The following is a 20,888-nucleotide window of genomic DNA, read 5'->3' as shown; positions in this document are numbered from 1 at the left end:
CTCAGTCGGTTAAATGTCCGACTTCGGCTCAGGTCATGATCTCGCGGTCTGTGGGTTTGAGCCCCACGTCGGGCCCTGTGCTGACAGCTCAGAGCCTGGAGCCTGCTTCGGATTCTGTGCCTCCTTCTCTCTCTGCCCTTTCCTGCTCATGCTCTGTCTCTGTCCCTCTCTCTCTCAAAATTAAATAAACATAAAAAAATTTTTTTTTAAAAATCATCCACCCTTAACCATGCTCACTGCCCTCCCTGGTTGGGTCTCAGCCTGCAGCCTCCACCCTGCATCCTACGCAGAAGGGGCTGGTTTCTCAGCTTCTGTGGTCTGAGGGCAGAGAGCCACACAGTGGCTTCTGACCGGATCCACTGCTCTGAGGTGAAGCAGTCTCTTTGAGGACCCCATCTATGCCACAAAAACCCAAATTTCTTGGATACTGAAGCATCTATGCACCCCGCATCACAGAGTGACCCTCCAATCCAGGGGAGGCACCTGCCCAGACACACATCAAAGCCCTCGGATGGACAGGTGACACTCCTGTGCCCAAGATCTTAACATCCTGTGCTCTGACCATGAAACATGGGTAAATGTTTTTAAAAAAGGATAATAACAGTAATAATTCTTAGGAGGACTGGTGCTGCATGAAGAATGCTCATCACATAAAATGCATCCCAGGTCCACGGCCGTCTAGAACTTCCAAAACAAATGCACATCCGTTAAGTAGTTTTGCCCTCACAGCACAGACAGAAAGGCCTCAAGGGCTCTGATGGAGAAACTGAGCCCCAAGGGGGGACAGTGGCCTGCCAAGGCTGCCCGGCACTCAGTGGCAGGCCGAGGGCAAGACTCACTCCCACGTGAGGTTCACAGCTTCTGACGTTCTGAAAACAAAGGGACGGACACACACCCAAGAGGACTGAAAGCAGCATCTCGCAAAGATGTTTGCACTCCTGTGCTCATAGCAGCTTTACTAACAGTAGCCAAGGCAAGGAAGCAGTAAGTGCCCATCAGCAGGTGAATGGAGATAAACATTCAACAGACGTGAATACCCATGCAGTGGACTACTCTTCAGCCTTAAAAAAGGAAGGAAATTCGGACACTGGCTACAACAAGGACGAGCCTTGAGGACATCATGGCTAAGTGAAATAAGCCGGTCACAAAGGGACAAATATGGTAGGATTCCACTTCCTGGAGGTCTCTAGAGAAGTCAGATCCACAGAGACAGAAAGGAGGACGGTGGGTGCCAGGGACTGAGGGAGGCGGGAGGGATGGGGAGTTGGTATTGAATGAAAACAGAGTCTCAACTTGGGAAGATGAAAAACGTTCCAGAGCCGGATGGTCGTGATGGTTGCACGACAACACATGTGTACTCCATGCCACTGAACGCTTAAAAAGCATCAAAATGGGAAATTTTATGCCATGTGTATTTTACCACAATAATAAAAAGGGGAGCCTCTGCCGTGATTCCCCCGCAGAGTCAGCGACCCACCTGTAATCTTTCCTTGTCTGATTTTCTGCACCTTATAGCGAATGGAGGTCCCCACCATCAGGTAGACGTCGTACGCTGGGTTCAGAAGGATGTTCTCCAAGATCAGTAGCCTGACCTCCGCAGGGTGCACGTGCTTGGAAGACGGAGGAGAGCAGGGAAGGTGAGATGAGGTTGGGGAACGGAGAGCAGTGTGGGCAAGAGAAAGAGAATCTAGAACTTTTCAGGATGCTCATGTGTGGACCGAGAAGTTAGGGAGACAGAAACAAGGCAATGCTCCCAGCCCCACACCTTCAGTCCCCTGAAACCCCAGGGGAACCCGGTGTGAACAGCAGGCCACGTATTACTGCCACACGGACTGAGCAAGTCACCTCACATTACGCACATTGTAGCTCTGGGTACAATCTTTTTTTTTTTTCAATGTTTATTTATTTTTGGGACAGAGAGAGACAGAGCATGAACGGGGGAGGGGCAGAGAGAGAGGGAGACACAGAATCAGAAACAGGCTCCAGGCTCTGAGCCGTCAGCCCAGAGCCTGACGCGGGGCTCGAACTCACAGACTGCGAGATCGTGACCTGGCTGAAGTCGGACGCTTAACCGACTGCACCACCCAGGTGCCCCAGGGTACAATCTTAATTAAACGGAAAGAAAAGTGAGGAGTGAGATCCACAGACACTGTGGCCAACAGGAGCTCGGGGGCTCCCCCCGCAAAAACCCAAAGGCCAGGGAGGTTGGGAGGCCACTGGCAAACCTGAAAAGGGGCAGAGATGCATGTCCCTGAGGAGTGCTCGGCCCATCCTGCCCACCTCTCACCCCACGCTGCGACCTCCTCACCAGGAAAAGGCACGAGAGACTTGAAACGGGAGAAAAGACCCCATCTCGAGTCCAGCGCACCCCTCCGGTTACCAGTCTGCGGGAGCCCGCACCTTCCACTGTCTTTGATCTGCTGGCAACTCTTCTAGTCGGAGAAAACTTGGCAAAGGAAACAATTCTCATCCACAGAAATGCAAATACATTGTCTCAGGTGGAGATGTGGCTGATTTTCATCCCGTGGATATTTTTTTTATGCTTATTTATTGATTTTGAGAGAGAGACAGAGACAGAGCGTGAGCCAGGGAGGGGCAGAGAGAGAGGGAGACACAGAATCCCAAGCAGGCTCCAGGCTCCGAGCTGTCAGCACAGAGCCCGACGCGAGGCTCGAACCCACAAACCGCGAGATCATGACCTGAGCCGAAGTCGGACGCTTAACCGACTGAGCCACCCAGGCGCCCCATCGTCCCGTGGATATTGACAAGTTCTGCTTCCATTTCTAAATTCTTGGGATTCTCCTTTGACCCATTTGTAACATCTTAAAGGTTTCGTCACTTAATGCTAGCTTAAATAGTATCTTTGACTCATCAAAAAAGAAAAAAAAACAGGCCTTGGGCTGGGCTTGGTGGCGGTACTTTCTAGCACGACAGGCAGAGAAGCCACTTACAGACAGCAGGCAGGACAAGGGTGCCTTTCCAGCTTAGCAGTGGGGAGGGCTGGGCCGGGGCTCCGATAAACGGAGGCAAACTGTCTCCAAATACTAATTGCAGGGTGCTACAGGATAACGCCTGGGATATGGCATGTCCCGTGCTTCTAAACCCCCCCAGGACCCCCAGCCTACTGGCTAAACCACGAAAAAGAGTGAATCAGGAGGAGTTCTCTCACCTGCCACTTTAGAAAGTAAAGAAAGACATGGGGTGGGGTGGGGTGGGGAGCCCTCCACAGATGGGACCACCAGTCCCGGGGCTCAAAGTGGGAGCCAAGAAGAAACAGCATGGGGGACACCAGGAAGCCCCCAATCTTTTCAGAGCCCCAAATGCTTGGACGCATCCCTCTACTGGGACAGGTGGGTATTTGTCGAAAATCTGCTAGTTAATGAAAATCCTGCCGCTCCTGGCCTCCCTCAAAACTGACAATGGACCAGGGCGCCTGGTGGCTCAGTCGGTTAAGCGTCTGACTCTTGGTTTCGGCTCAGGTCACGATCTCACAGTTCACGGGTTCGAGTCCCACGTCAGGCGCTGTGCTGACAGCGCAGAGCCTGTTTGGGATTCTCTGCCTTCTTTCAGTTCCCCTCCCCCACTCGTGCTGTCTCTGTCTCTCTCAAAATGAATAAATAAACTTAAAAAAAAAAAAAACGACAACGGCCCAACTACTTTGTGACTCTGGGGACAGTGTACTCCAGTTCCCCCAACTACCTCTCTCAAAAGCTGTGGCCCCCAAAAAACCAGACCAAAGAAACAGAAATACAGAACTACAGCCTGAAGTTCCCACGGCACCAACGATGAAGCTTTCACAGTAGAGCAACTCGTTCCCACTCCTGAACGTGTGCATGGGTGTGAGCGGCATGGCCGGCCTGGTGTCCCCCCAGGAAGCCCGGCACCTCCCCAGCCCCAGGGCCCCACCTTGTAGACGGCCTCCTGGATGCACGCCTTGAGCTTGGAGCTTCCAGTCTTCATCCCGGACACCAGGATGGTGTCCCCCTGCTTGGCCACTTTCTCCATCTCGGAGATGTAGGAAGGAGGGATGTATGTGGACTCCAGGAATGTGAGGATTCTGGAAAGGGAATGTGTCATCAGACCTGGTACGTGGAACCAAAGACCCTAACATATGCACCATCTATCGGCGCCTCTAGGAGGGCCAGGAGCTAACAGTGAGTGGCGTTGCTTAGAAATGTGTCCCTGAACCTCCTACATCGGAACTGCCAACCTCCTTGGAAAAAATGCAGACTCTTGGCCCCTGGCCCAGGTTTTGTCTACACGAAGCCTGGCGATCTGCCTTGTGTCAAAATGTGCATGTGGTTATGGGAAACACCAAATTAGGAGGACCGCCTGCTTAGTCGAAATGCTTCTCTCACAGATGTGGCAGGTGAGGGCCATGGAAACTGACAAGCGGGCCCATGACCACAGAGCCAGCCGGGGTGGTGCCAGCCAAGCCACCAGCCTCCCAGGGCTCCCTGCTCCATTCTATCCACCCCTCTGGGCCAGCTCCTATCGCTGGGAAATGATTCTCAATGACCCCCCCCCTCAGGTGTCGGGACGAGGGGATCACACCCATCTTATCGTTCTGGGGGTTGAGCTGTGGGGAGAAGCCCCAGGTCGGGAGAGAAGTCAGGATGTGGTGATCCTCCCTGCAGTGTAGGCTGGAAGCAGGGCTTGAGGGACCCTTTCCATACAGTCTCTCTCTTACAGCCTGCAATCTACAAGTCAGCCTGCCTTTCCACTTGAACAAGAGCATCCCCTGGACACGCTTTCATTCTCCCAAGACCCACTGGGCGCTGCACTACACTGTGATGTATTTCCTTGCCTGGTTTTACTAGGTGTCACATCCTGAATTTAAAAAAAAATTTTTTTTCAATGTTTATTTATTTTTGAGAGAGAGAGAGAGAGAGACAGAGCATGAGCGAGGGAGGGGCAGAGAGAGAGGGAGACACAGACCTCGACGCGGGCTCCAGGCTCTGAGCGGTCAGCACAGAGCCCCACGTGGGGCTCGAACTCACGGACTGTGAGATCATGACCTGAGCTGAAGTCAGACACTCAACCGACTGAGTCACCCAGGCACCCCACATCCTGAATGTAATGAAAACCCAGGACACTCTGGTCGCAACATGCCTTCACGCCTTAGATTTCGGTCAACACTCTGCTCAAGTCTAGAGTGCCTGGAAGTTTGGGGGGCTTGACGGGAAATGCACCTGGCAGCACAGAACGGGGCAGGGAACCAGTGTTCTCTGAGCATCTGGGGCGTCAGGCCCAGAGAGGGGCTCTGAATACCAGTCACCATGCTAACCCACAGAGCTGCTGAGGCCCAGATGGGTTGCGTTCCTTGACTAAGGCCACAGGCAGGAAGTGACTGGGCCAGGATTCGGACCAGGACTGGAATCCAGGTCTCTTTGATGCACAGCCCATGTGCCCGGCTTTATGAGACACCAGAAATTCCAGAGCTCATTCAGAAGACAGAGCCTGAGGGCCCCATTTCCCAAAAGACCTCGGACCCAAGAGGGAAGCCCAGCTTGCACAGCATCAGGGCAGGAGGATGTGTGCCATGGGGACAAGCGTGAGCAAAGCCAAGATGTTCCCTAAAGCCCAGAGCTGCACTTTTAAAAGTATAAAGCAAAGACCAGGCCCTTAACTCCCCACAAAATACTTACTAACTGCAAAGTGGTAAGAAAGTGACTTCACAGTGGGGCACCCAGGAAGACACCATCTCGCCCAAGTGACGACAGGGAACATCGTTGGTGACAGACCCACAAAGTCATGACAAGATGCACTCAGGAGAATACAGAATCTCGCCTCGGTGACATTCTCGCCCAAGACGCAAAGCTCTGAGTCTAACCAGGAGGGAATATCAGATAATCCCGAAATGAGGGACATTCTGCAAAATAACTGGACTATAATCTTCACAAGCACCAAGGTCCCAAAAGCCAAACAAAGACCAAGAAACTGTCCTAGGTTGATAGAAACTAAGAGACCGGATGGTATACAGCAGGTGGCTCTGGCTGGGTTCTTTGCTTCACACGAAGGATAGAATCGGGATAGACCGCCAAGGTTTGACCGGCATCCGATGCCTGCAGACGGTGTCGATCTCCTCATTTTGATGACCATCTTGTAGATGCGCAGGAAAATGTCCTTAGCGGTTGTCAGTGCACGGTCAATATTAGGGACATGAGGTCGACAACTTGCTCTCAAATGGTTCAGGGACACCACTCTGTGTACCGTACTTGCAACTTTTCCATTGGCTGAAAATAACTGCAAGTCTTTGTTTTCTTTTTTAATTAAGTCTTCCTCAGAGCTCGAGAGCATGATGCTAAGCGACACACGTCAGCCAGAGAAATACAAACACCGTATGACTTCACTCATATGTGGAATTTAAGAAACAACCAAGGAAGGGAAAAAGAAGAGGGAGACAGAGGCCAAGCAGGAAACAGACTCCTGACCACACAGAACAAACCGATGGTTACCAGAGGGGAGGTGGGTGTGGGGGGATGGGTGAAACAGGTGATGGGGATTCAGGAAGCCACTTGTCACGAGGAGCACCAGGTGACGTACAGAAGCACTGAATCGCTACACGTGCACCCGACACTAATACAACACTGTACGTTAACTGTACCGGAATCAAGATAAAACAAAGTAAAAAAAAAAATAAAGGTTATAAGTGGCTAGTCACAGCAAAAAATTAAGTCTTCGCCCCCCCAAGAGGAACTTGGAAATTTTACTTAATAAGGCGTGAGGCAAAGCAGTATATAGCAGGGGATATGAACCCAGGCCCTGGGTCTGCACCACCACCTCTCTGGCCAACAGGACTTCCTGGTCCACATCTGCTCTGTCCAATGCGTAGGAGCCACTAGCCGCATAGCTAACAAGCGCTTGAAACACAGCTCGTACAGCTGAGGAGCGAGAGTTTTCATTTTATGAATCTAAATTTAAAGAGCCAGGGTTGGCTTGGGTTAGTGGCTACCATATTGGATAGCACAGATGTGCGCAGATCCGAGTGCAAATTCTAGGTCCAGCCACTCATCAACCAGACAAGTGGCTTACACCTTTGTTTCTAGGTCTGAAAATTTGCAAAAAAACAGTGGTATGTGAGCCCACGTGGCTGGCGGGGGGACTGAGTGAGGCGAGATCCTGAACGAGCCCATCGCATAAGGAGTCTGTCTGCATCCCCCAGCGCTGAGGGACGCAGCCTCTTGCGCCTGTGAGGGGCTGGCTGTCACTGCCGGAATGTCCTCCTGGCTGAAAACTGTCTCCCCTTTAACATATCCCCATGGGAGGGAGGGCTGCCCTCTGAGGCCATGTGCCACCGTTCCCTGCACCCCGTGACAGCCTTCCATTACTTGGGACAAGTTTTCTGTTTCACAGCCGGGCACCCCAGCCCCTCGACCACTTCCCACGGAGAGCGCCCCAGCGGGCTGCAGAGGCTGTAAGCTTCTGGCACAGCTGTGTGAGCTGAAACGCCCCGCCTCAGTCAGTCATGGGGAATGCTGGCCAGCATCCCGGGAACTTTCCTCGGCTCCTTGCTGAAGGTGGGATGGTGACAGTGACGATAAAAGCCCCCAGCTGCATGCAGCCAACCGACGGCCCCCCTCCTGCTTTCCTGCAAAGGTGAGGCGCCTCTTACCGCAGGGCGTTGTGGGAGTCTGAGAACCCGTTGGCCTCCGTGTCCTTCACGATTGTCCAGTCAAAGACGAGCCCAGCGAGGGTGCTGAACGTGTTTCCTGTAAGAGCAGGTGGTGGGGAGCAAAAAATGCATCAGACTTAACTCCCTGCTGCCAGGGGAAGGGGCAAAGGCACTCAGCACCACCCTTCTGCAAAGCAGGTGTCACGCCTCCATTTCAGGAAAGGGAAACTGAGGCATAAAGGGCCAGGGTCGTGTGACTGTGAGGGACTAAGCTGGGATGTGAACCAAATCTGTCTCAGGTGAGTATCTGTGTTCTTCCCACTGTACCTCCAGCCTCCGACTGCTCACGACAGGCGCGGTAAAGTGCGTGACACCATCACCCCTCACGTCTGGAAGCACTTTACAGTTTAGACGCAGCCTCTGAGACCTGAGCCATTGGTTCCTCCTCACCCTCCCTCTGCGGGGAAAGAAGCTGGGGATGAGGGGCAGCGTCTGGTCTCTCCACCCAGGCGCTGAGACTCTCAGGGTCCCAGCGTGGAGGAGGTGGCAAGCCACCCAGCTGGCCCGAGCTCTGAAGTGCCAGCTTGCTGCCCGTGAGCCTTCTGATAGGACCTCAGGACGAGTGGAGCCCAGCCAGAGCGACCAGGCGATGGTTTTTGGAGACAGGACCCAGTGTGGGTCCTAACACGCCATAAAGACCTTCTTAGTCTAAGTACCAGATCTGGTCCCGCCTGGAAACCCTGCAACAGGGCAGAGGGTGGAAACTGGTCACTCCGAGGCCTGATCTCCTAGGAGCTGTGGCTTTGCTGTTACCCAGTCAATGCTTCTTTTGCATTTTTGAGGTATTTCCCACCGTTTCAAGTTAAGAAATGCAACCTATAAATCCAACTTCTGTGTTCTCTTGAAGAGTCTGCAGATTCAGCCTCCTGGGCCCTCGTCCCTCTGGTGACCAACCAACCAGTGGCTGGCCCAGCTCACTAGAAGGGATCACGGTCTCCGGTTTGCCACACTCCCCACCATGCTCTGTTGTCCCACCCCCACTCTGTAGTCCTTATCTACATTCCCTGTCTTGCCAGCTCCCAAATAGAACGTCGGAGGTCTAGGAAAGCTCTTTCTACAGAGCAAAGGGTAAGGCATTTAGAGTCAGAGGGGTCCCGCCCCTCCCCACCCATGTGATTTTAGAAGCCAGATGAAACAGTGCTCAGCAAAAGCTCCAGAAAACGGGGCCGCCTTTGCCATCACTTTTAGGGCAACACAGAGGTACTCTGTGACCCAGCAATTCCACCCCTGGGTATACACACTCAGGGGAAACGAGAAACTATGTCCACATAAAGACTTGCACACGAATGGCCCCAGCAGTATTATTCACAACAGCCAAAAAGTGGAAACAACCTGAATGTCCATCAACAAATGAATGGATAAACAAATGTGGTCCATTCATACAGCAGGATATTATTCACCCATAAAAAGGAAGGAAATCCATGCAACTACATAGATAAACATTATGCTAAGTGAAAGAAGTCAGACACAAGAGGCCATACATCGTATGATTCTATTTATACGAAATGTTCACAACAGAGAAATCTATACACGGAAAGTAGCGGCTGCCAGGGGCTGGAGAGAGGAAAGAATGGGAAGCAGCCGTTCTTGGGTCCGGGGTTTCATTTCTGGAGTGACGAAAATGTTCTAAAATTAGCGAGCGGGGATGGTTGCACAACTCTGTGAATATATTAAAAGCATATAAAATGAACTGGATGAATTTAAATTTAAATGGATGAATTTCATGGTATTGGAATCTCAAAAATAAATAAATCTTTTTTTTTGTTTTAAGCAACATAAGACAGGAAATAAAATGGAGTGGGCTAGAGCAGGGCTTGGCAAACTATGGCACACCGTCAGTTTTTGTAAATAAAGCTTTATTAGAACACAGCCCGCGAAGCATCCTCTATGACTGCTTCAGAACGACGGCTCGGTCAAACATCACATCCCTAAGAAACTGTCCTGACTTCTGTCCCCCACGCACCAGCCTCCAACCTTCCCTGGGGTCGGCTCCCCCAGCTGTGCAGCGCTTTCACACCTGCATCCAAGGTGATGAGAAGCGGCACCTGCTGAGATGCATGTGCCCCTCTCCCCTCCCCCACAGCCTGAGCTGCGGGGGCAGAAGCACCTGGCAGGACGCCCAGCAGATGGAAACGCTCAGCCGCCGGCTCACTGAGAACCACTACCTGCCGCCCGGCACTAAGCCCCGCACACACTTCCCACCAAATCCTTGCAACCCCCCGATAAACACCACTATCTCAGTTTCACAGACCAGACAACAGCTCGGAGAAGTGAGGCGGCTTACCTGATAAATAAATAGGGACAAGGGAACTGTCAGATGCTCTAGAGCAGTGATTTCACCCCCAGGGGGCATTTGGCAATGGCTGGAGATACTTTTGCTCATGAAGCTTGGGGGAGTTCTCCTTCCCTCTGGTGGGTGGAGGCCAGGGATGCTCCTGAACTTGCTACGACGTACTGGAGCCCCGACCACAAATCCTTATCTAGCCCCAAGTGTGGATAGTACCCGGGCTGGGAAATTCCAATCTAGAGAATTCTTTTTTTTTGTTTTGTTTTGTTTTTTAAAGCAGAGGCAGCTGGGATGGTCAGGGAAGATTTCAAAGACAAGGTGTGCCAAGGTCTGGGCTGAAGTTTTTTGGGAGATCCCTCGGCCTGAAAGACATCTATTGCCTGACTTAGTTTCTCCAACAGGAATCTCAACTGGCAGGTTTCCCTTTGCTCCTCGACCACAAGGTCGGGCTGCAGCCAACACAGACCACTTGGTACCAAGAACAGATCTTCTAAGAATCCCAGGACAATCCAGTATCGGACTCCAGTGAAACAAAGTGAAGGATGGTGCAGAGGCCGGCACAGGGACGTTTCCTGGCGTGCACACACGCACGCACACACACACACGTGCGCCCCACAGTCTGGACCAGGAAGCCAACTCCGGCCCTGAAAGCCAGGCAGGGAGAACACTGCCACTGTTTAGAGCGTACTGACCCCGTGAGCCTCTCCCACCGTCCCACAGCTCCACAATGCTGGACGTCAGCTTCCCAAAGACGCGTTCTACCCAGCATGACCCTGTGCACAGGCGCAGAGTCCCCCTCCACAGGCACCAAAGCTCTCATCTCACAGGCACTGCTGCAGAGGCCGGGTGTGCCAGGCACGGCCATGGCCCTGCTGCCCCCAAGCGCCTGGGGGCCACTCAGAGCGATCCCGACCTCTTCGGTGTCTTCCCAGCGCCAGCTTCGCCATCCTGGCTGGGGCAGCCCTCCCTGGGGGACAGCAGGGTCAGACGAGAGGGGACAGAGAAGCAGGGACACCTCCTCACCTTCGGAGTCCAGGGCCTGGATCTTCAGTTCCAGGGGCGAGTCCTCCAGGTACAGCTCGCGGGTGGTGGAGACGATCTGAATGCCGTGGATGAGGTCGACGATGGCATCGCAGCGCAGGACCTGGCCCGTGGCTGGAGGGACGGGAACGGACCGGTCAGCACAGAAGGCAGCGCCCCGACTCCCAGGGTCTCGCCGGTCAGGTGCTCTTGCATTTTGGCAAAGATGAGAGCAGTCAACAAAACCAGCACCCCGAGATGGGGCTGGGAGAACCACACTAACCCTCAGAAGCCAAGCCGCTGACCAGCACACGGGCCTTCTAAAAGGCAGCACGGACCTGTGCACAGAAAGGGCTCGGAGACATTTCGGGTGCCCATCTCGTACTCCTCCAACGTGAGCACCAGCATTTAAAGCGGTGTGTGAAAAAACTCCTCCCGAGAAAATCTAGTTTTATTCAGGGTGTGACCACTAAGTTAAATGACCAGAGTACATTATGAGGAGTTAGCATCCAGAAAGCTGAGGCTGTTCTGAATGCTCGTCCCCACGCTGAAATCAGGAACTGCGCCCTGAGTCTGTCTGTTCGTTTACACGGGTGCTTTTACATAGACTATCAACTGCACTATCGAATAAATGGGTTATGTGAGCAAGCACACAGACTTTTTTACGTGCCCCATAAAGAAGATACACAAATGGCATTGCCTGGAGAATTCTCCAGTGTAAAAATAACAGCATGTGACACAAAATTATTCTGACCATTCTCCAGGCACCATATAAAACCCTTTGTGCGCTGTTAATGGTACCTTGTTAGAAAGCAGTCATCAAAATCCTTACAGATAATCATATGTAAAACTGGGACTCTATCCTTGGTAGTAAATAACTTAAAACAACCCAAAAGTGGGGCGCCTGGGCAGCTCAGTTGGTTAAGCATCTGACTCTTGATCTCAACTCAGGTCTTGATCTCAGAGTCTTAAGTTCAAGCCCTGCATTGGGCTCCATGCTGGGCATGGGGCCTATTTAAAACAAATTTTTTTCTTAATTGTTCTCTGTATAAATATAACACTGAAACAAGCAGCTGAAAACAATCTAAATGTCCACTATAAGGGGATCCTTACAGGACAACCCCCTGTGGGAAGTGTTATTCAGCTGTTAAAAATGACTATCAAAATGAAAACTTTTCATATCACGTTAAATGGAAGAAAGCATGACAGAAAATAGCGTTAACTGTCTTCTAAGCATTTTACAACTATGATGTGGTCAATTAAGTATGGGGCAGTAAGAGAATCACAAAAAGAATCACAACAATTTTCTTCGTTTTGATTCAACCCCTATTGAAGAGTTATTTGGGTAACAAATAATAATTTAGAAAGGAAAGCCAGGGGCGCCTGGCTCAGCTGGTCAAGCATCTGACTTCGGCTCAGGTCATGATCTCACAGTCCGTGAGTTTGAGCCCCACGTCGGGCTCTGTGTTGACAGCTCAGAGCCTGGAGCCTGCTTCGGATTCCGTCTCCCTCTCTCTCTGCCCATCCCTGGCTCATGCTCTGTCTCTCTCTGTCTCAAAAATAAATAAAAACATTAAAAAAAAATTTTTTTTTAAAAGAAAGGAAAGCCAGCCTCCGTGAGGGAGAAAACAGGACACAGCGCCAGGGAGAGAGACAGGGGGCGGGGGGGGGGGGGGGGTGCTGCCTGCATGGCCTCTCCTCCTGCCTGAGCATCCTCTGACCCAACAAAAGAGACAGGAAGCGCTGCCACAGGCCCAGGCAGGCTGTGTGGCCAATGTCTCAGTGAGGTGCTTCCCGCCTCTTGTCCCGCCATGGGTCCCAGGGCACTGGGCTCTTACTGATGTCCTCGGCGAAGATGATGCTGGTCAGGCGGGCGGGCTGGGACAGGCGGGCCTGCACCACTGCCTTCTGGGAGCACTGCGCTTCGTCCATGCCCAGCGGCTCTATACTGGCCACCTCCGGCCGGGTCGATGACCTACAGCAGGAAGATGAGACTTCACTCTCTGGGGTGGGGCTACCCCGAGAGGCACAGCTGGGACCAGAAGCCAGAGCTGCAGGTCCCCATCCGGGGCCCCATCCCAGACGCCAACACAGAGTAGAGGTGGGCGGTGTCCAGGGGGTTTCACACCCAGGGGAGAAATGGGGCCCGGCTGAGGCCCCTCTAATGCAAGCATGACCACCGAAGGACATGGGACCTCCCCTCCCCAACACACACACACTGAGCAAATCAAACAGGGGACCAAACACAGGGGAACACCTTACAAGCCTTAAAAGACTTCTCTATGGAACAAGAAATAATTCTCAGGGCGCCTGGGTGGCTCAGTTGGTTAAGCATCTGACTTCAGCTCAAGTCATGATCTTGCGGTTCATGAGTTTGAGCCCCACGTCGGGGTCTGTGCTGACAGCTCAGAGCTCACTTCAGATCCTCTGTCCCCCTCTTTCTTTGCCCTCTCACTCTCTTTCTCTCTCTCTCCCTCCCTCTCAAAAATAAACACTAAAAGGGCCACCTAGGTGGCTCAGTCGGTTAAGCGTCCGAGTTCGACTCAGGTCATGATCTCACAGTTCGTGAGTTCGAGCCCCGCATCAGGCTCTGTGCTGACAGCTCGGAGCCTGGAACCTGCTTCGGATTCTGTGTCTCTCTCTCTGTGTCCCTCTCCCGCTCACGCTCTGTCTTTCTCTCTCTCTCTCTCTCAAAAATAAATAAACATTAAAAAATTAAAATAAATAAATGAACATTGGGGGAAAAAAGGAAATAATTCTCTATCAGTGGGAAAACTGCCTTTGGTGTCAGGTGAGGAGGAAACACCGTGGATCTGTGCTGACCTCTGGGCCGGGCCTGGCACAGAGCAGCCACCCAAGCATTAGCCACCCCCCAACAGGTCCTACAAAACCTAGAGATCACCAGCTGTGAAGACAACCACAATCATAAAGTCCCAGTGCACACAGAGGTGACATTAGGGGAAAGATGGGAAGAAAGGCAGATAAGCGCAAATAAACCAGCAAAATCTAGGAGATGGCTTCCCATGGAGAGACGGGGCTCCACGACAGGATGAAGGGACGGCGTGATTGGGGGAGTGACCCAAGGCCGGTGCCACGGCTCCCCACCTATGACAGGCTGACGACAGTTCCTGGGCCAAGGTGGGATGAGAAGTAGTGGGGGTGAGCAGAGAGGAGACTCCACAGAAAGTGCTGGGTGAGCATGTGCCATTACAGCTCTCTGCAGACAGGGTGCTCATGGAAGCTTCCGGGGAAGGCGTCTCGGTGAAGACCACACAAAGATCGGGGGGTTCGGGCAAGGCCCGGAGGTGGGCAGCAGCCAGGAGGGCTCCAGGAACAGAAAGACTAGTGTGATCTGAGGCCTGGGACACCATTCCAGGAGACCAGATGCGTTGGCCAAAGCCTGTGCTCCTAACCACCACCCCAAGCCGCTAATGGCCTTTCTTGAGCAGTTTTCAAAATCTGGAGTCCCATCATCAGGAAAACGTAAATCAGAGCCACAATGAGATTATCACCAAACGCCCGCTAGAATGGCTATTATCAAAAAGACAAGGCGAGGATGTGGGGAAAAGGGAGCCTTCGTGCACCATCGGTGGGAATACAAATTGGGGCAGCCACCGTGGAAAACCGTATGGAGGTTCCTCGAAAAAACTAAAAATACAAGTCCCATATAGGATTCATCAATTCCACTTCTGGGAATATAACCAGAGGAAATGAAATCACTGACTTGAGAAGCTATCTGCACCCCGTGAGTACTGCAGCACTATTCACAACAGCCAAGACACTGGAGCAACCTCAGTGACCATCAGTGGTCAAGTGGATAAAGAACATGTGGAACACACACACACACACACACGAATATTACTGAGCCATAAAAGAGAAGGAAACCCTGCCGTTGGGTGACAACATGGATGGACCTTCAGGGTGTTATGCTAAGTGGAGTAAGTCAGAAAAAGAAAGACAAATACTGTATGATTTCACTTACACGTGGACTCTAAAAGCAACCAAACTCACAGAAACAGAGAATACACTGGTGGTTGCCAGAGGCAGGGGGATGGAGGAAATGGGTGAAGGGAATCAAGAGGTACAAACTTCTGGCTATAAAATAAATAAATCCTGGTGATGTAAGGTACAGCATAGTTACTACAGTAAACAATCCTGTATTGCACATTTGAAAGTTGCTAAGGGAATAGATCTCAAAAGTTGTCAACACAAGAAGGAAATTGTAACTATGTATGGTGATGGATGTTAGCTAGATGTACTGCGGTGATCATTTGGCAACATACACCTGTATCAACTCATTCTGTTGTCCACCTTAAACTAATACAATGTTCTGTGTCAATTATAGCTCAATAAAACCGGGGAAAAAATCTTTGAAGGAGATGGTGGGGGTTGAGGTCAAAGAGATGGCAGGAACTGAGGTCAGGGAGGCTCGGGGGGCCACAAGTAAAGAGCTCAGATTTATTCTGGGAGCCATGACAAGCCAGGAGGGGATCGTCAGCAGGTACACAATCTCCTCCGATTCACTCTGCAGAGCAGAGAACAAGGTGTTATGCTCAGGGAGCGTGCAGGACCCAGGGGAGGGGTGCCCACCCAGCACTGTCCTAGGAGCTGCACTCTGCACAGAGCAGGTTCCACCAGTCTTAGCTCCCCTCCCAGCCCTTGGCTTAAACTCACTGGAACTCCATTGATCTGGGGTATTCAGAAAGAAACTTGTAAGAAACCAAAAATGCCTGGTGCTAAAAAGCAATGGTGTGAAACCACAGCCAAAAAGACATCTATCTCCACTTGTCACCGAGTGCCTCTCCCGGGGCCAGGCAGGCACAGTGGCACCTCCACACACACCTAGGGATGCTTGTGTGGCACAGACATCACGAGCCCACGCTGAGCTGCTGGCAGGATGCCTGGAGATGGACCAACACCGCCACCGGAAGTACTCAGAACATAAACCTCACCTACCGTCAAGGGAGGGAATCCAAGCCCCCGAGGACACAGAATCCGAAGCAGGCTCCAGGCTCTGAGCTGTCAGCAAAGAGCCTGATGCGGGGCTCGAACCCACGAACTGTGAGATCGTGACCTGAGCCGAAACCAAGAGTCAGACGCTTAACCGACTGAGCCACCTGGACGCCCTAATAGACTGTTTAGAGCAGTTTTAAGTTTGCACACAACTGAGTGCTAAGTGTGGAAAGGTCCATACTCTCTACCCCCGCACACGCACTGCCTCCCCCGCTGTCAACACCCCTGGACAGAAGGCACACTTGTGACAACTGGGGCGCCTACACGGACACAGCATCATTACCCAGGGCCCATCGTTTGCGGGGGGTTCGCTCCTGGGGTTGTACAGTCTGTGTATGAGGACACGTATCCACCATCTGTAACATCACACGGAGCAGTCGACTGCCCTAAAAATGCTGTGCTCGTCCGATTCATGCCTATGTTTTGAAGTTCCTATTAAAAAGCCCTATTCAAGCAATGGGTGAATTAACCTTAATTATACCTATGATGTAACCCAACATACCCCAGGCCTCATCATTCCAACATGCGGACCAGCTGCATCCCAAGCTGTCACTGTCACACGAGGTGAGTGGTGAAGGCATGTGACGGCCAGCTCAGAGGACTGAGAGCCAGGCAGGCAAACACTATTCCCAGCTCACCACTTGTCCTGGGGATATCCTCTAATCCCCCCCGAGGACCAGCTCTGGAGTTGGTGGGTGCTGAGAGCTCTTGCCCCTCTTGAGAAAGTTCCCCATCTTCACACTTAGGGCTGATACAAGGGCACGAAGTGCAGCCTCCAGATAAGAAAAGCAGCGTGCCTGGCCTCCAGCCGCCTGGAAGGAGGTGCCCACCCCACCCACCCTCGGGCCTGCAGTGAGCGGGCTGTCCAGGGTCCCAGCCAGAAGACAGCGCGATCTGCGCAGGCAGGGGAGGGCAGCCTCCAGCGCGGGCGCGTGGTGGGATGTGAGCCCTGCACCTGCTCGCCTCGGCTAAGCTGGGACAATGGGAGCCAGGCTCCCTTCTCACGGAGCAGCTGGGAGGGCCAGAAGGCACCTCATAAAGTGACAAAGAACGTCAACAGATGTGGCAGACAGCCAGGATTGGGACAGACGGCACCACGTTCCCCCCCACCCCCGCCCATTTCACCCGCGAATATTCTCTCAGCACCAGGGGGCTGCATGTGAAGCTGGGAAGGCTCACACCACCCCCCTACAGGAGGGCTTGAGACAGTCGTTCCAGTGGTGTTTCTGTTACCAGCAAAAGGGTTCTTTTCAGTTATCTGAGTCTTTCTGGGGCGTCCTGAGGCCTGCCTGCTTCAGCCATACTTTTCTCTTTTTTTTATTTATTTTGAGAGAGACGGAGAGAGAGCACAAGTGGGGTAGGGACAGAGAGAATCGCAAGTAGGCTTTGCACTGTCAGTGTAGAGCCTGATGCGGGGCTCGAACTCATGAACCGCGAGACCGTGACCTGAGCCGAAGTCAGATGCTTAACCCACTGAGCCACCACCCAGGTGCCCCTCAGCTATACTTTTAGGAGGCACAAAAGAACCACAGAATCCAGCAATTATGTGCCCCTGTCATGGTGAAGTTCAAGTGGATTCTGGATGAAACAGCACATTCAAAGTGTTGGGAATTACAAAGGGAAAGGTACCCTCAGGACTCAAGCTCCGAACAGAGACTGCCAGGGATAAGGGGTGAAACGTGGGGTGGCGGCAAAGGGAACTTGAGCTTTACTGGCAGTGTTGGATTTCTCACCCAAAAGAAACAGACTGGAAACAAATACATAAATTGTAACCCATGGCTAATTCCAATGGTAACATTGTGGGTATGCATTATGTTATTCTTCGTTATTTTCAATACTATTTCAACTTTGTTCTTTCTTCATTTATTTTGAGGGAGAGAGACAGAGAGTGAGCGCACACGCATGAGGGAGGGGCAGAGAGGGAGACAGAGAGAATCCCAAGCAAGCTCCGCACCGTCAGCACAGAGCCTGATGCGGGGCTCAAACCCACAAACATGAGATCACGACCTGAGCCGAAATCAAGAGTTGGACACTCAGCCAACCAAGCCACCAATGTGCCTCAGAACTACTTCAGCTTTGAAATGCACATACTTCCCCCTAACATTGGACGCAACTTAGAAAACTACTGCTGTGCCTTCTTTGTACAGGGAAGCAAACTGAGGCTCAGAAAGACAAGGGGACCTAGTTAAAGGCCATGCCAGGGCCAGGATACACGTGATCAAGGCCGGGTCTGGGTGTGTTTTGCTACTCAAGTCCCCTCCCGACTACACAGAAGGGCTGTGTCTGCATCTCACAGCTCTCTAGGGTGGGCTCATAAAACCCCACAGATGCCCCGGAGACTCAGGCTGGCTCCTTCCAGGGCTGGGAATGGAAGAGTTGGCCACACATATGCAATTCTGGAATGTTTCTGCGTCTAGGATCTGGCAAGAGAAGACTCGCTTTTCCAAAGAGGGAGGACGGGCAATTCTGGAGACACAGTGGCTAATCATGCCGAGGCAGGCAGACAGAGACAGGGAGCGCCAGAGGAGATAACAGAGGTGATGATGGGCAGGCGTAACTCACATCTGGCTAGTGCTGAGACACCCAGGGACCGTGTTTCGATTAGAGTATAAAAGCGGTGGGCACCTGGTTGGCTTAGCTGGAAGAGCGTATGACTCTTTATCTCAGGGTTGTGAGTTCGAGCCCCATGTTGGGTATAGAGATTACTTACATAAAACTTAAAAAAAAAAAGGGGGGGGGGGGGGGCGCCTGGGTGGCTCAGTCGGTTAAGCATCCAACTTCGGTCCAGGTCATGATTTCACAGTTCATGAGTTCAAGCCCCACGTTGGGCTCTGTGCTGTCAGCTCGGAGCCTGGAGCCTGCTTCGGATTCTGTGTCTCCCTCTGTCTCTCTCTCTGCCCCTCCCCAGCTCATGCTCACACTCTGTCTCTGTCAAAAAATAAACTTAAAAAAAATTTTTTTTAAATGTGTGTGTGTGTGTGTGCTGGGAGAATATGGTAATTAATCTTAGGGGTCAGCTTGACTGGGCCACGAGGTTAACTGAGCAAACATTATTCTGGGTGTTTCTGCAAGGGTATTTTTGGATGAGATTAACATTTACACCAGTAGACCAACTAAAGCAGATTGCCCTAATGTCAGTGGGCCTTACCCAATCAGTTGAAGGCTTGCAGAGCCCAAAAGGGCTCACCCTCCTCCAAGAAAAAAAGAATTTCTCTTGCCTGACTGCCTCTGAATTGGGACATTGGCTTATTCTTGCCTTTAGATTCAAACATCAGCTTTTCTTGGGTCTCCAGTCTGCCAGCCTTTGGATGGGAATTACATCATTGGCTTCCCTGGGTCTCCAGCTCGCCAACTCACCCTGCAGATCTTGGGACTTGTGAACCTCCATAATCATATAGGCCAATTCCTTATAATAAATCCCTTTGTATATAATAAAATTATATGCTATTGGTCCTGTTTCTCTAGACAATCCTTACTAACGCAGGGAGGGGCTAGAAGATAAGAAAGGGGATTGTCCACCACATATTAAACCAGGGTTGAATACTTACATCCATCAGATTACTTATCCTCCAGCTGGCCTATCTGGGAAAACAAAACTGAGGCTCAGAGAGGTCAAGTAATTTTCCCCAAGCCCCACAGCTGTCAGTGGCAGGGCCAGGGATCACAGCAAGGTCTGTGCAACTCCAGGTCAGATCCTTCTCCCTCTTCATAAGTATTTTCACCGGGGTATGATACACACAACAGCAAAGAGGAGTCATTTACAGACGAACTATTTTTTAAATGAACTCTTTATGTATTTCAATTCTTATACTTTCACTTTATTTTTTAAAAAATTTTAAAAGGTTTATTTGTTTTGAGAGAGAGAGAGAGAGAGAGAGAGAGAGAGAGAGAGAGAGAATCCCAGGCAGGCCCCACAATGCCAGCACGGAGCCTGATGCAGGGCTTGAACTCGCGAAGCACGAGATCATGACCTGAGTGGAGGTTGGATGCTTAACCGACTGAGCCACCTAGGTGTCCCTCAATTGTTATTCTTTCATTGTAAAGTGTGTTACGAAAAACAAATGTATCAAACTCATGAGTTCATAAATGTTTATACTAAAGACAGTATCAATTTCCCAAAAAAGTGAGTCATTTTGTAGGAAACAGTAAGTAAATTCCAATGCAGGTCATGAGTAAGACAAAGCCAAACTCTGACAGTGGCCCAAAGCGTCTGCAGCTTCACGGCGTGGGAGACATGGGGCAGAGGGAGAGCGACCCGGTCCCACCACGCCAGCTACACCTTCTCTCTGGCACTACTCTGTCAGCTGCCATTTCCCCATGTTTCCAGAAAAACAAGGACGGAGCAGCCTCACGCACCGACGTCACGGGCTCTGGAGACCAGCAAGTCCCCTCTCTGGTTGGGCAGGTCCCACGGCGAGGAGCGGAGGATGTGTCCTGTGCCACAAGACCGAATGTGTCGGCCGCACACATCCCAGGCAACAGCGCACGGGATCCTCGGGACAGACCCCGGGGGACGGGGCTCAGAGACAGACAAGCACTAACAGCCTAGGAGGCAGGTCCGCGTGCAGCCCAGACAGCTGAGACCCCCTCTAGGTAACCTGCCGCCCATGGAAGCCAGCTCTCTGTGGCCACAGCCCAATTCATTTGCACATATGAATGAATGAATGAATTTGCACAGCCCAATTCATTTGCACATAACACCGTGTTCCACCAAAGAGACAAGTCCTGGCTCCTACGGCTTTTCTGCTGAAGAGCCTTCCTCTGACCCCAGTTTAAATTAACTGTCAGTCCACCGACAGGATTCGTGATGCCCCAGCTTGCACGTGCACGGTCCCTCCATACATCTCAGCCGGTGGTCGATGGGCCCCGTCTTCCCACTGACCGGCACACCCC

General features: G+C 51.8%; 1 protein-coding gene across 5 annotated transcripts in view; it reads right to left on the bottom strand.

The window, feature by feature from the left end:
• Positions 1–20,888, bottom strand: part of NUP210 (nucleoporin 210) — a 109,341-nt gene that overhangs the window by 77,562 nt on the left and 10,891 nt on the right. For all 5 annotated transcript variants that reach the window (XM_047096015.1, XM_047096017.1, XM_047096016.1 and 2 more), the window contains exons 2-6: positions 12,821–12,957; positions 10,986–11,117; positions 7,616–7,712; positions 3,907–4,057; positions 1,478–1,610 (exon numbers count right to left, since the gene is read on the bottom strand). In XM_047096015.1, coding sequence (XP_046951971.1) covers positions 1,478–1,610; positions 3,907–4,057; positions 7,616–7,712; positions 10,986–11,117; positions 12,821–12,957 — 650 coding nt within the window. The remainder of the gene's footprint in view (positions 1–1,477; positions 1,611–3,906; positions 4,058–7,615; positions 7,713–10,985; positions 11,118–12,820; positions 12,958–20,888) is intronic.

The sequence above is a fragment of the Lynx rufus genome, unplaced genomic scaffold (assembly GCF_022079265.1).
Source record: "Lynx rufus isolate CCGP_SWC_20201006 ecotype Redwood Valley unplaced genomic scaffold, mLynRuf1.p SCAF_4, whole genome shotgun sequence".
In the NCBI taxonomy this organism is placed as follows: domain Eukaryota; kingdom Metazoa; phylum Chordata; class Mammalia; order Carnivora; family Felidae; genus Lynx; species Lynx rufus.
Note: the sequence above shows the minus strand (reverse complement) of the source record. Positions and strands in the feature narration are given on the sequence as shown.